A 15,662-nucleotide genomic window follows, 5' to 3' on the forward strand; every position below is an offset into this window, starting at 1 on the left:
TGGAGTCCTCAGTCCCCCCTCCCTCCCTCCATGAGTGTCCATTTGATTCTTTGGCTTTCCGTTACGCTTGACACACAGCACTGTGCTGTGGCCTCTGTCTATCACAGCCTGGAGATTTTTTTCAAATACAGAAGACGGAATGACAAAGCAACGGAGCTCTGATAGAACAGATTTGTCTCCCCATACAGTGATCAGATCCAGTATCTCCCATACGGTCCATGCTGGAGCTCTTTTTGGATTTGGGACTGCATCACCACCTGTGCTGATCAGAGCTCCACGCTGGGCAAACAGGAAATGAAATTCAAAAGTTCGCAGGGCTTTTCCTGTCTACCTGGCCAGTGCATGCGAGTTCAGATTGCTTTCCAGAGCGGTCACAGTGGTGCACTGTGGGATACCGCCCGGAGGCCAATACCGTCGATTTGCGGCCACACTAACCCTAGTTCGACATGGCAATACCAATTTCAGCGCTACTCCCTTTGTCGGGGAGGAGTGCAGAAACCAGTTTAAAGAGCCCTTTATATCAATATCAAGGGCTTTGTTGTGTGGGCGGGTGCAGGGTTAAATCGGTTTAACGCTGCTAAATTCGGTTTAAACGCATAGTTTAGACCAGGCCTAAATGTAAAAAAGAGAGAGAGAAACATGCCACATTTTGTAAAGCAGAGGAAACACTGAGGGGAAAAAATCACCAAATTCCCTCTTCCATTTGTTTTGCTTTTTGACCAGCTCTCTGCTTTTCAGATCCTGTCCTCAATTTGCAGGTTGTTTCTGGGCTCTGTGGATTAGCAGCCCCGTTCCACCCCAGAGGTGGGCACAGTGTCTTTGCCAGGTATCCCTTACCCCAACTCTGGCATGGCACTGTGAGGGTCGCCTGTCAGCTGACCTTGCCCGAACTGGGGAAGAGGTGGGTGTAGGAAAAAGTTGGATTTAACAGTCGGCATTCCTCTCTTAAGGCTCCCACCAGACAGGCAGGGCAAACAGCCCTGAAGTGGAGCTGTCATAGCGGAAGGAAGCGGGTGGATGGATGGAGCCAGGGGGAAATTCAATCCCTCACAGAAAGCCTGCTGCACTGATTCTGCCTTCCCTCAGGACCACACTGCCTCCTAAACACAGTTGGAGCAAAACTGGATTCTGTTACAAGGCCGGATCCTGCTGTCTGGTTTCAAGCCCCATTAGTTTCAGTGGCGAGCTCTGTTTAGCAACCGATAGCATGAAGCCGTTGCTGTCTGGCCAGGCAGTGTTAGTAGGGGCCATGCTGTGCTAAAGATATTTAAAAACCACGCTGGAGCCCCAGTGCACCTCACGTCCAATGTATTCGGGTCTGTTTCTCTGCAGGCAGAGGTGATCCTAAATCTCTCACACACCCCGAGTGGCTGAACAGGGTGTTAGAAACCAGCTTGTCTGGCACCAGACTTGAATTGTGGTTACAGCCACAGTCCTGTGGCCTGGGGAGATGGGGCCTCAGGCTGCCGAGGAGCCCACGGGTTTGCCCCACCCATCACACCCTTGCTGTCATTGCTAGAGCCTCAATATTACGTGTGTCTCTCTGTGTCTCTCTCTCTCTCTCTCTCTCTCTTTTTTTTCTTTTTTCTTTTTCTTTATGATATTCTGTCACCAGGGCATCATCCCTCTGTCTCTAACGTGTGATAGTCTAGTCTAAGCAGCCTGTCCTCAGGGTATCTGTCTCCCACTCATCTCCCACACCCCAAATCACAAAGCTGGCCCAGAGCCTGGTTTCTCCAGACCCATGGAGCCCTGCTTCTCCTCCCTTCCCTGGGCCAGGCTGCTGGGGGCCATCTCCTCCAGGCTGGGGCTGTGGTGTGATGACATTGGGATGCCAGGCTGGCTGAAAGCGCATTTCCCGAAGCTCAGGTTTGCTTGGTCAGGCCCGTGCAGATCCCGCTGAGCTCGTTTTCCCTCCGCTGTGGGTGCAGCTGTCTCAGGGGCAGCTCTGCCCCGTTGTCCCGAGCCCCCCGCGAGTGGGCACAGTTCAGCCCCCAGCCAGCTTTGCCCTGAGGCTGCCTGCTTTGAAACCATGGGTCCCGATGTACAGACGTAGGCCTCCGATGTACAGACGAGGCGATAACTGGACACCCTCCCCTCCTAACGCGGCTCACCGTGGGCCTGCTTGTGTGAGGAGCCGGGGTGACCTGTTGTCCCTGGCAGCGGGGCTGATGCATGTAGCGTTAGGAATGCGAGCAGCACGCGGCTGCCTGTGTCTCTTGGACGGGATACAGCACCTCCCATCCCAGGGAAAGAGAAACACCCAGCAGAAGGCAGTTGCTTTCCTCCGGCCCCCTGTTCTGCTCCCGCCTCCCCCATCTGGTCTTTCCACACGGCCCGCCTCAGGCCTGCCTGCCCTTCTGACAGCGTCTCACTCAGTCCCTCGTGGGTCTCGGAGACCTCGTGGGTCTCTTCCTTCCCTGCATCACACAATGGCCCGCCTTTGAATTGTCCTCACTGGCTGTGCTGCAGCTTGCGGGGAGATGGTGGTTAAAGCGAGGGACAAGAGTCAGAAGCCCCTGGTTCTGTTCCCGACTCTGCCGCTGACCTGCTAAGTGACCTTGGGCAAATCACTGTCCTGCCACATGCCTCAGTTTCCCCATCTGCTGAGCAGGCATAATGATACTCATGCACTTTCATAAAGTGAAGTGAGAATTTGGTCCAGGAGGCTCAAGTCAGTGACCTTTGGGAACCAGACTCCTGGTCAGTCTGGCTTTGTTCTTACAGCTGGGTGGGGTTTATTCTCTGGTGTGGGGATTGTTTGCCCTTCGGGCTGCCTGGCGTATGGCCCAGAGCTGCAGGAGCTGTGATCACCTGGGCAGAGGGACTACGGGGTCCCCGGTCCAGCTCACGTGGAAGTCAGTGGCGAAACGCTCATTGCCTTTGATGGGAGTGCAATTGGCCCTGGACAGGACAGGTGGCTGAATTTGGTGCAGGCCATCACATGGCCTGAGGGGGCACAGACAAGGTGTGTTGAATTCCTCACCCTTAGATGCAGTGGGTTGGCGAGTGACGTGATTTAGTCTTGGCTTGGGGCCACAGCAGGTTGGTTTGTCTCTGAGCCGGGGGTGGGAATAGCAAGCGGCAGGGTCTGTTTGTCTGATGGCCAATGGTGGCCAATCACTGCTGTCTGTTGTCCTTTTCCCAGGATCACTGTTATTACCATGGCCACGTGCGAGGGTACCAGGGCTCCTGGGTGGTTCTCAGCACCTGCTCGGGGATCAGGTAAGGAGGAGAGTCTGGCATGCGGGTGGAGGGGGAACTGGGGCAGGGTGTGGGCTCGGTCTGTGCCGCACAATGGAGGAGGGAACTCCCAGCAGGGAAAGCACAGTTCATACATCATAGTCAAGACCCTTGTTCCTTCTGGCCAAGCCGATGAGTATCCGCATGGCCTGCAAAGCCTGGACCCCCAGCCTGCCGACGGGACCACTGCTCTTCGCGTTCACCCAGGGAGGTTCTCTGGCCCGTGTGGTGCAGCATGTCGCACTAGGTGATCCCAGTGGTCCCTTCTGACTGAAACTATAAAACATCCTGCTTTCAAACTCCGTTCGACCAGGGGGCCAATCAACCCCCCGAGCCCTCCCCAACCCACGGCAGCCACGACAGAACCAACAAGGAAAACTCCAAATGAAGCCAACGCACCTAACCTCCGAGGGTGTTCGCCGCTGTTTGTCTGTGACAGACGCACCACTAGAAGCGAGCGAGGCACTTCGCTGCACTTGACTTTTTCATCACTTCAGGTGCACTGGTGCAGAGGATGCTGCTGTGGTCAGGACTGCGAGGCCATCTGGACGCAGTTGCCCTGATGACACAGTGATGGGCACAGCATAAGAGGACGGATGGCTGGCTAGAGACTTTGGCCCCGTTTCTCCTTCGGGCACCATTCTGACCTGGGAGTCTGTTACAGGTGCTCTACCCTGATGTAATTGACTATGCAACGTGCAGGGCAGTTGAAAAGGGGGCTCTGTCTGTAACATGCCTGACGCACCCTAAACACTCTCCTCTAGCAACAGCTGATGGGATGGTTCTGGAATCTCCTATGGAACTGGCTCGCTTTGCGATTTAACTCCCCTCTGCCTTTTGATGTAAAAGGCCAATGCGCCAGGCATGGCCCCTAATGGCAGAATCCGTGTGACTGGCTAGAGGTGAGGATGGAGCTGTCTCCTGAGGCTGGAGCCGTGTGGAAATTTACCAGCAGATTGAATCGCAATGGCTGATGTTGGTAGCACTTCAGATGAAGTGAGGAGGGTTGAGGGGGAGGCTGTCTAAACAGTTGGTCTGTCTGTCTAGGTCTTTGCCTCTCTCTCTCTCTCATCACTAGGCGCATGAGGGCAGTGTGTCCTAGTGGATAGAGCTCTGGACTGGGGCTTAGGAGACCTGGCTATTCCTATAACCTATTTCTCTTGCTGGCTCTTCCACTGGCCTATAGGGTGACCTTGGGCGGGTCACTGTCCCAGTCCGTGCCTCAGTTTCCCTATCGGTACGATGGAGCTAATGATACCGACTTCCTTTGAAAGCACTGTGGAAGAGCTGGGGATCAGTGTCTGAATGCCTAGCTGGTTAAATAATGAAATCTGGTGGGGCTGCCAGCCTTCATGGCTCGCGAGGAGGAGGAGAAACTGTACCTTATTGTTGAGCGCTGCCCTCAGCTCTCTGGTGACAGCAGGAGGATTAAGGACATGGCAGATTCTGAGCCACATCTTAAACAATCCAAGCAGGTGAAGTAATCGCCCAGCTATGTGCACATGTGATTTCAATTTGATGGGGGAATGTTATGGACGTTTGGGGCCAGCCCCTCAGCTGGACGGCCTGGGTGTCGGCTTTCATCTGACACAGGATTCCTGCCAGAGGCTGCAACTGACCGAGACAGCGGTGGAGGATTCGTCAGCTGGGGATTTCATTTGATGTTTGTTCTCCTTTGTACCATAAAGATGCCAAGGTCTCTGCTGACTGCAGAGGTCTGTTTTCCAGCACTCTGGGCCCGCTCTCTTGCTTAGGCACGCGACCTGGCTTGCTGTGGTTGCTTGGGGTAAATGGCTTTGCATGAGCACCAGATTCCTGGTTCGGGCCCTGCATTGTCTGCAGCTCAGAGTTTGCACGATCTAGCTGGTTGTGCAGTTTCCCTGGTGGGGAGTGCTGGGGCAGGGCAGGGGACAAGCTAGCGTGAGTCCTTTGTTACTGCCAGTGGGCCAGAACGGTTCAGATCAAATCAGTAAGGAGTGAGCAAGGCCCCTAGCCACAGAGTGAGCTGATCCTTTCCAAGGCATGAAATTTCTGGATCCATTTATTCACAGCTGTTCATTCATTCTCTGGTCCGTCAGCATCTCTTCCCACATCTGTCTGTCCCACCTCTCCAAATGCCTGCCACTCGCCCTAACCCTCCATCTGAATTTCTCTCACCCGCTTGCATTGTCTCCCACACCCACTTCTGACTCGTGCCACCCTTTTCCCTAGGCATTTTGGGCTGTATAAGTAGGGGCACTGCCATCAGATCAAGGGACGTGATCCTTCCCCTCTATTCAACATTGGTGAGGCCTCATCTGGTGTACTGTGTCCAGTTTTGAGCCCCACACTACAAGAAGGATGTGGGAAAATTTGGAAAGAGTCCAGTGGAGGGCAACAAAAAGGATTAGGGGGCTGCAGCACATGACTTATGAGGAGAGGCTGTGGGAACTGGGATTGTTTAGTCTGCAGTAGAGAAGAATGAAGGAGGATTTTGATAGCTGCTCTCAACTACCTGAAAGGGGGTTCCAAAGAGGATGGCTCTAGACTGTTCTCAGTGGTAGCAGATGACAGAACAAGGAGTAATGGTCTCAAGTTGCAGTGGGGCAGGTTTAGGTTGGATCTTAGGAAAAACTTTTTCACTAGGAGGGCGATGAAGCACTGGAATGGGTTACCTAGGGAGGTGGTAGAATCTCCTTCCTTAGAGGGTTTTTAAGGTCAGGCTTGACAAAGCCCTGGCTGGGATGATTTAGTTGGGGTTGGTCCTCTTTGAGCAAGGAGTGGGACTAGATGACATCCTGAGATCTCTTCTAGCCCTGAGATTCCATGATTCTAACAGCCCCTAGGGAACGCTTGCCAAGCAGCTCCTGCCTTCCCTTTCAAAGTCCACCCTGATGCCCCCAGCTGTAAAGCGCACAGGCTACTCTGTGCCTGATCTGTACTAATCCAGCGAGTGCCCACAGACTGCACACCAACAGGCTGTTGTGTTGGGCCCCGATCCAGCATAGCATTTCAGTGACACGCATGACATTAACATGTAATTAGAAGTCACTGGAACTGCTCACGTTCTAAAGCTAGGCCCACACCCAAGTGCTTTGCTGGGTCAGAACCCTCGTGCATGTTCTCCGGGCGCGTGGCTCTGCTCTGCTCCCCTGGTTAACTTGATCAGAGTTGCCCTTGAACTTTTCGTGTGCAGAAAGTCACCAGCCTGTTCTCTTTCCATTCATGTCTCTCCTCTCTTCATTGCCAGCGGCCTCATCGTGCTGAGTGTCAATGACAGCTACTACTTGAAACCCCTGGGGACCCCGGAACCTGAGCATCACATCCTCTATAGGGCAGAGCACTTGCCAGTCGAAGGCGGGACTTGCGGGCATAGCGGCCTGTTAGGAAGCAGCATAGCTGACATCGCCAGACTCATCAAGCCGGTACATTGGCGGGTAAGTCTTTGCTTTCCTTTCGCTGCCCTGTTAAATGGTCCTTAGCTGTGCAGAGGCAGGCGAGAGTGGTGGGCAGCTCCCCATGTGTGTCCGTCTAAAGCAGGGTCTGATAACTGCTCCCTCCTGTGTTCCTGTCACCATGGGCAGTGGGCTTGTAGAAGCTAACTGTGGTCAGACCTAGTTTGTGCTCGGATGGGAGCTCTCTAAGAGGGAAAGAGATGTATCAGGAAGCAGTGCTGGTGGCTCAGCAGGTGGCATTCTTCCCTCTGGGCTGGGATGGAGCCCAGTGCACTAGCACGGTGTTAAAGGTTGCCCTGCTTTGGACGAAACGTGAAACTGAACACTGGTTAATAAAGATCCCATAACGGGTTCCATGAGATACGGGGGGTTAATGTTGGTGTCACGGTCCTGTTACAGATCAGCAAATTGCATCTGAGCCGCTAAGATTTTTTTTTGCTGCTCTGTGTGCCTCAGTTTCCCTCTCTCTGAACGTTTCTCCATCACTGTTCAATGCACATGATCTTGAATGTCAAGGCTGGGGTTGCTGAGAATTTGGACTGAGTCCTGTCTGTTGCACTTGCTTCCTTTTCCTCCTTTTTGGTGATGCTTGTGATTTGTTGTGCAGGCAAAGAGAGACACCTGGAGGACCCTGAAGTACATGGAGCTGTTCATTGTCGCTGATTACACCCTGGTGAGCACTTAACTCTCAGAAACTGGCTCCAATTGATCATCAGCTGGAGGAACACGGACGACTGTCAGGGAGGGAGGCTGGATGCTGGGACAGCGTGGTCTTTGTCAGTCGTTCAGAAGAGCCAGGATCTCTGTCTTTCTGTCAGGTTTTTATTTTTTCTCTGTCCTTTGGAATAGCCAAGATTGATCATATCTATCCATCCATCCATCCATCCAGTAGAATTATATCCATTCTTAATCTTCCAGTGGTACCCAGAAGGTACCCTCATTATTACGTTATAGGGCCCACAAGTGACAGGCAGAGAAAACAGGTCTCTGCTCCCAAGGAGCTGAGATGTAACCGAAATGTCTGACCAATGAGTGGGGCAAAGGAGAGGAAACAGGTGCCCTTTGGATTAAAGGTTCCTTTTATAAAGGGTTAATAAATGCTTAATAGATATTGTAATAGACAATGGAAACTCAGAACAAACGGGAAAACAAAATGGGGAACTGGAGAAAAGAATGATGGATTGGAAAAAAATGAAAGTAGACGAAGATAGATTAGACTACTAAGTAACAGAAATGAAACAGTTAGTTCGAGGTTTGACTAAGAAACAGGAAGAGAAAATCACAAGTTTCTCACAGCTAGTGCCAGAAAACTGTAGCAGCATTAAAAAAAGTAAGTGAAAATACAGGACTTGTGTGTCAAAAAGAAAAAAAATTTGAATTTGGATTTCAATGATATTTGCTCTGAAGAAAATCTGCAGAGGGGTCGAAAGAAAAGGGAATTTGGCCAACCTCGAGAGGGGCTTTATACTAAGTTAAGAAAAAAAAATTAAGAAATTGGCTGGAAGAGCCTAAGCCAGAAAAGTCTGACAGTGCTAGAACGGAGATCAACCATTAAGACCGGGGGAGATACGGTCAGAGCAGACACAAACAATTTCTGCAAGTTCATCAGACTTACAGTTGATGGTAAAGTCATTGGGCCTGGTGAATATACAAAAATTAGCTACATGGCTGGTAAAGTTGGCAGAATTAGGAGGAACAAAATTTAAATATGAATTAATTTTATAGGTTAATCAGGGCAGCTACCACTGGAAAAATTGGACAGGCAGTAAATAAGAGAAAAATGCTTTGGACAGGCAGTCAGGAGGACACCAACTGATACATCTCTACCCCGATATGACACGAATTTGGATATAATGGGGTAAAGCAGTGCTCCAGGCGGGCGGGTCTGCACACTCTGGTGGATCAAAGCAAGTTCAATATAACATGGTTTCACCTATAACGCGGTAAGATTTTTTGGCTCCCGAGGACAGTGTTATATTAGGGTAGAAGCGTACTATGATTTATTATGCTGTTAGTTCAAAAACCAATGAAGGTGTTACCCAGTGCAGATTACGTGAAGCCTGGAAATTCACCCAGGGATTACCTGGTAAGGAAAATAACAGTGGGGTTATTGTTTGAAGAAATACAACTGGTGACTAATCCCAGGGTAGAGGTCACCAGACCTGTCACAGCTGAATCTTTAATGGCAGTTGATTTGAATCAAAGGAAATTCTGAAATGTGTTTAAAGGATTGAACAAAAATGTATTAGCAGTGTCTACTAATCTGGTAAAACCAGGCAGGCCAGGATGAGGGATTAAGAGTTATGGATGCACTGGATAGTATGCCAACAAGTGATGGAAGGGGGAAGCCAGGTTAAAGAATTGAAACCTAGGGTACCTTTTGTTAAAGCAATAACATATTCAGATAAGTGTGCTTATAAATCAGGATACCGGGAGGGAGGAAGAGGCTGTGGTAGATGACAAAGCACCCCACCCCAAAGTGATAGAGGGTGAAATAATCAAAATGAGCCCCAAAAGGACTAAATATAATTCAAAATATGGCTTGGAGGTATTGAAAATTAAGGAAAGTACAAAGGAAAATATACTAATGACTTAATCAAAAAAATGCAAAGAATAAAAAAAAATTATTTTAAGGAGCAAAACAAAGTTGCAGCTATGGAAGCTGAGGGTTCAAAAATACCTGCTCTATAGGGAGCCCCTATGACAAGTTGCTCCCACTGGAAATGGGTCCTCAGGAGTGGAAAATGGAATTCAAACGGGAGGCCCAGGACAACTATCACTGTAAAAGCTAATGACTCGAAAGATGCCCTATTGAATAGCCGGGCTGGTGTAAGTATTGTAACTATAAAAGTTGTAATTTAACTTAGTACGTGTCAGAAATTATTACAGCCACCTCCTTGATTGGGGAAGGAGTGACCAAAAAAATGTATCATTCAGTAAAAATAGCTCTACCCAGGGTGGAGATTTTTGTTGTAAAAAACAAATGTCAGATTGATCAGGCGCCTGAGCCAGTAATACCGGGGACTCCTTTTCTTAACAACAATAATAATAATAAAAAAAAAAAAAAAAGAGAGAAGAAATCAGTTAGTTTTGAATGTAACCAATGCAGTTCTGTGGCGTGTGCCCGGCTGGACGGAAGCATCCTGACAGCAGGGTACGTTCCAGGAATATGTGTTGCAGAAGTAGTGGAAAAAGATGATCCTGGATCAGCCGAATGTGTGGGCGAAGGAGTTTCCCAATGTGCCAGTTAAAAATAAAGCAAAATGTGGTCAAATCGAAGCCCGTGTTAAAGTCGTGGGGAATAACCTGCCGCCACAGAAACACTGTAAATATCCTGTGCAAGCAGAGGCAGGAATTAAAAAAATAATTAGAACAGGTAGTAATTAACAAGGGAAATTCTGCATACAAGAGCCCAATTTGGCCTTAAAGCCTCAAAAAAATAAAAATGGACAGTGGATTTTAGACCAATTAATAAAGCTCCCCCCCACACTCCCATCCCCTGGCAGCATTAGTAACAGATCTACTTCAAGTAACGGCAAAAATACGGGGGCCCCCTAAATGGCTCTGTGTTATAAATTTGGCAAATTGTTTTTTCACTGTCCCATTGTGTCCCGATTCTTGGGCCTGCTTTGCGTTCACTTTTAAGGGCCAACTGTACTTATTTAAAAACATTCCCCAGGGCCCACCCCGCACTCTGGCTATTGCGCACCAACGTGTGGTGCAAATGCCAGATCAATTCTCCTAAAAGAATTAAAAAAAAAAAATAAAAAAATCATCTCTAATGTAAATAACATATTAGTGTGGGGAGGACACACTAAAAAGGAGGTCACTTAGCGAACTAAAAAGGGGTTAAAACTCGTTCCGAAAAGGCGTTTCAAGTAGGGTGACCGGAAAGCAAGTGTGAAAAATCGGGACAGGGGATGGGGGGTAATAGGAGCCTATATAAGAAAAAGCCCCAAATATCAGGACTGTCCCTATAAAATAGGGACATCTGATCACCCTAGTTTCAAGGCTAATTAAAAAAATGCACGAGTGCAAAAAAAAAAATTAAAAATAAATTATTTGGGGGTGAGTCTAGTGAAAGAGAAAATTCAGGTAAATCAACAAGAGGTAAAATCATTAATTTCCCAAGGCCAAAGAATTCTCATGCATTGAGAGTAATGTTAGGAGGGTTTAACTAGTTAAAAAGACACATCTGGAATTTTGCTGCTATAATGGACCCTTGTGGTGTTTACCAAAAAAAAAAGGTAGAATGAAAGTGGGGGCCTAAACCAAAAAGAGCTTTCTGTCATTTAAAACAAGCCGTTTGTAATTAAGTTGGCAGCAATCCAATGCAGTCTAGCGCTGGTACTGATGCAAAAAGCTAATAAAAAGTTAATACCGGTAGCATACAAGTCTAAAAACTTAACCCTTACGAAGCAGCAGTTTGGAATCTGTGGAAAAAAATGTTTAGCTGCTTTGCCCCTACAAACACCTCCCTCTCCCCAAAGTACTTTTTTTCCTTGCAGTTTTTCTGATAAAATATGTCAAATACCAGAATGGCCAAATGGACCTTAATGTTAACTAGCAAAAAAGTTACTTAGAAAAATAACAAACAAGCAGTAACGTTACCATATGCCCTCCTGACAGGAGGAAAGAGGCGTAAATGCCCACTTCCAAAAACTGAACCAAAGTTAGTTAAAAAAGCATCCCTGGTAAATAAAGTCCTATGCCTCGGGGGGAATAGAGGGGGGAAGGTTTGGTTTACAAATTAATGGGGAAACTATTTCTGATTCTATAACTTCGGCACAGGGAGCAAAGGTCAATTTAAAAAAAAATCATTGGAAAACAGCTAAGGAAAAAAAATTGGTCCAACCCCCCCCCCCCAACAATGTACAATGCAGTATTTAGTCTCTAATGGCACAAAAGTATTTAATTTAGGCCATGGGTGTATTTGTGTATTTTTAAAAAGTATAACAAAAAATGCCCAAATAACTCATGTAAATGTAACGTCATAAAGGTCATTATTAATACAATTATTTACCAAGGTCCTCTATTTAAAAAAAAAAAAAAAAAAATTAAAAACCAGAAAATGTAAACTGGTCCTTTAATTTAAAAATACATTAAAAACAATTAAAAAAAATTATTGTTAAAGGCAACAAAATCAGGCAACATGCAAAAAATTTATCTGTCTGCTCAGCTAAAAAATAAAGATTTTAATCCACAATGGTCAAATATTAAAATTAAAAAAAAAAATCGGTAATTTCTCACTGGTATGTTTTTTTTAAAATGCTCTCCCAGTGTCACAGCTCTTCTAAATGTAATGCTACCTCCTATTGTAATAATATTTGCATTAATAATTTTAACCTATGTTTATACTGCCAAATAAAAAAGCAACAAAGTTTTAAAGCAAGTAATATAGACAGTTAAATTGCCTGCAAAAGTATAAAGTGATACAATAATGAGTGGCATTAATCATGTGTCAAGAAGGGAGAATGTTGGGAGATTTATATATAATATAAAAATCATTATAGATTGTGATTCATGTGTATCCATGTAATAGGTTATAGGTCATTGAGGCCTGGTATGAATGACGAATGCTTGACATGAATGTGTGCATTGCAAGTTAGCAACTGAAGCAAGAACTTAAGGTCAAGGACTATTAGAACTCTTTGTGCAAAAACAATCTTATGTTCTGAGAAAAATATGAGGGGGAAAAAGCATTCAAAGTACCGTATCCCAAAACTTTCTGGTATCTGCTTGCACCCCATCCTGTAGAAAAACTTTTCTTGTGGGTCTAACTCTCCTATGATCAGGCTCACAAATTAGTCTGGGGGGCGGGTATGTTAAAGTCAGCGTCAAAGGACGGGTGCCTGGCTCAATGAAGCACGGCTGTCGGTGCCCTGTTCCTAAGTCACTGCCTTGAAAGACCTCAGAGGGGTGGTTTTTATGTAGGACTTTCCATATACAAAGCACATGACAGACATGAGCAAATGAATCCTAATCCCAAGGTGAGGCTTTAATCCCTTCCACATCACAGGCGGGGAAACTGAGGCACAGAGCGGGCCAGTGACTGCGCAAGGACACACAGCATGTCAGGGTGGAGTCTGAATTCACGCTCGGGAGTTCCTAGCCCCCAGTTCTGTTGTGCTGAGAGCACAGGACCTCAGAGCTCGTTTGTACCAGGTCCCCATTGCGTGCCATGCGTATGCTGGCGCCATCCCTTTAAACAAGGTGCAGTCGTAGCTAACTCCTCCTATGCCTCATTTGTGTGGGAGCTGAGAATGGGACACCCAGCGACTGATTCTTATCTGGCTGCGAGTGGCCAGCAGGGAATTCCCCTGGCTTCTGTAGGGGACATGTTGGAGATTGGGAATGGCAGAGCAAGCCTCTGTCCTCTGCTGGCTTAGAGTCCATTAGAGACCCAGTGCCAGTAGCATGTTAGAGCAGCTCCTTGGGTACTCAAGCCTTCGCCAGGCCCGTGCAGACTAGTCCTTGGGATCAGGGAGCTGTAACCGGTTCTCTTCCCCTTCCCCTCTCCTCTCATCCTGAGCCAAGAATTGGGCCCAGAGACAGGGCTGGCTCTGGCTCCAGGCACCAGCCCAGCAAGCAGGTTCTTGGGGCGGCCCATGGAGATGGGCGGCATGTCCGGTTTTTCTGCGTCAATTCAGCAGCGGGTCCCTTGGTTCCTCTCGGAGCAAAGCACCTGCTGCCAAATTGCTGCCGAAGAATGAAGCGGCAGCGGTAGAGCTCCCATGGATCACAATCGCGGCTTTGCAGCTTGGGGCAGCAAAAACCGTGGAGCTGGCTGTGCCCAGAGATTTAGATCACTGGTTCTCAAGCTGCAGTGTGCAGAGGTCAGCTGGCCTTATGCCTCTGGCTCCTCACTCTGGCTTTCCATGGCTAAGTCCCATGGCAAGCCAGCTAAAAACGCATGGACTCCTGTCCTGGCAGCGCGTTGCCAGCCTGAGCAATGGCGGCAGCGTTGGCCGGCAGTTACGGGAGCAGAAGTGGGCAGTCGGTCCCCAGCGTGGCCCCCGAGATGCTAATCTGGGGCTCCTGCTGTGCAGTAGATCCAGACGCTGACATGGGTGATGTACAAGAGGAAATCTCCTGGCAGTTCAGCTCTCCACAAAGGAGGTAGGCCTGGGAACACACACCCCTTGTCTGGAGGAGGCGTTGGCGCAGCTAAGGATCTGCTGCAGTGTCATGTGTCTGGGCGGGGCACTGAATAACGGGACGCTCCGCTAACAGGCAGGAACCCCTCCCTTCCAGCTGCACAAACTGGAGGTGCTAGATTGGCGTCGGTCTAGGTGCATTGCTGCTGCTTTGCAGTCAGAGTTCATTTGGGCCAGTGGCTGCTGAGGTCGATAGAATTAGCTGTACCCTCATGTTCCGTGCGCAGAGCCCTTCAAGCCTGAATGCTTGGCTTAAGAAAGGACTTAAATACGCCCTCCAGCCTAGCCTAATCCCTCTTTTGTTCTCCTCTCTCCAGTTCCTCAAACAGAATCGCAACCTGGGCCAAACGAAGCAGCGGATCTTGGAGATTGCCAACTACGTGGACAAGGTAATGCCCGGTTGCCCTTGGCGGAGCAGGTTGCTCTCTATCTGCGTGGCACTGCGTGTGTACAGCACCTTGCGTCCCCAGGCACCAGCCTCACAGTGCTGAGACTTGAGTTGACCTGCTCCGGACAGGCAAGCCTTTGCCTTAGACAGCACCACTGGCCTGTCCCCAAGGTTCACAGTGTTGTTGCATCTCAATTTAGTCACAGGGCCGCTGAGTCTGAATCCTTCCTGCGCTGTCCAGCATGATTTAGGGCAGGGCTGTGGCACACCTGCTCTTCATCTGGTCCCTGCCATTTGGCCTGTCCCGTTTTGGGTGGCTCCCACTGGCACAAGCCTTGTCACCGTCTCGAGGGGGCATACCACTAGGGAACTAAGGTTCAGCTCTTCCCTTACGGGATCACTGCAGATTAGGACTCACAGTACCAGTGTGTCGTCTAGCAACATGAGACCTGACCGCATGCTGCCCTCTGCCCCACAGAGTGGGGAGGGAAGTGCAGCAGAGAGGGTCTGAATCCAGAAGAGTCCACCGGAGGCCCACCTGTGAAGCACTGTTTGGTCATCTTCCCCCCTTGCTCAGTTTTACAGGTCTCTGAATATCAAAGTGGCCCTCGTTGGCCTGGAAGTGTGGACGGAGAGGGACCAGTGCACGGTCACCAGCGATGCTAATGCCACCCTGTGGTCCTTCCTGCAGTGGAAGAAGGCGCTGAGGTCTCGGAAGAAGCATGACAATGCCCAGCTGCTGACGTGAGTCCCCTGGTTTCTCTGTGGGTGTCTCCCCAGGCGAGCGCTCTGCCTCCAGGGCGCATTAACGCGACCCCCCCCCCATCCCTTCTCGTTTCCGGTGTGCGTCTGGACAGCGGTGGGACCTTCCGAGGGACGACCATTGGGATGGCCCCGCTGGAGGGGATGTGCAGCGCAGAGAACTCGGGAGGTGTGAGCGCGGTAAGGAGAGGAGGGTTCCCATTATCCCCTCAGTCTCTGGGGCACCCCCCCCCCGGCCTCCTCCCACCTGCTGGGGTTATGTCATTGCTGCTCTCTCTTCTCCTAGGCCAAGTCACCAGCCTCCAGAGCTGGTGCCCGTGGAATCTGTAGGCAAGAACTGCCCGGCCTTGGGTTTCCTGAGCGTCTCGCTCCTCCGCTAGCCCAGGCCTTCTTGAGCAGCGTCAGGAGCTGTAGGCCCCAGGGTCAGAGCATAGTAGCGCTCCCTCCTCTGTCAGCTGGAGCTCTTTCCCTCTGTGGTCCAAGGCCTTGGCGCTTGTTCACGGGGGGGGGGCGAGGCAGACCCTGGGGTTCCCTTTGTGCTGTATGACACAATCCTGCCATTGGAGCCTTAGCCCTGCACCCAAATGTCCCGGAAATTTGGGGAACTCAGAACTGGGGTTGAATTTTACAGGGGGCTGAATCATGATTCTGGATCTACACCTCCCCATGGGAAGCTCT

General features: G+C 49.3%; 1 protein-coding gene across 1 annotated transcript in view; it reads left to right on the forward strand.

Moving 5' to 3' along the window:
• Positions 1-15,662, forward strand: part of ADAM33 (ADAM metallopeptidase domain 33) — a 74,876-nt gene that overhangs the window by 40,871 nt on the left and 18,343 nt on the right. Inside the window, exons 5-10 of the mRNA XM_030563388.1 lie at positions 3,149-3,225; positions 6,473-6,659; positions 7,285-7,350; positions 14,152-14,223; positions 14,800-14,966; positions 15,080-15,164. Coding sequence (XP_030419248.1) covers positions 3,149-3,225; positions 6,473-6,659; positions 7,285-7,350; positions 14,152-14,223; positions 14,800-14,966; positions 15,080-15,164 — 654 coding nt within the window. The remainder of the gene's footprint in view (positions 1-3,148; positions 3,226-6,472; positions 6,660-7,284; positions 7,351-14,151; positions 14,224-14,799; positions 14,967-15,079; positions 15,165-15,662) is intronic.

This window comes from Gopherus evgoodei, chromosome 5 (assembly GCF_007399415.2).
Source record: "Gopherus evgoodei ecotype Sinaloan lineage chromosome 5, rGopEvg1_v1.p, whole genome shotgun sequence".
Lineage (NCBI taxonomy): Eukaryota > Metazoa > Chordata > Testudines > Testudinidae > Gopherus > Gopherus evgoodei.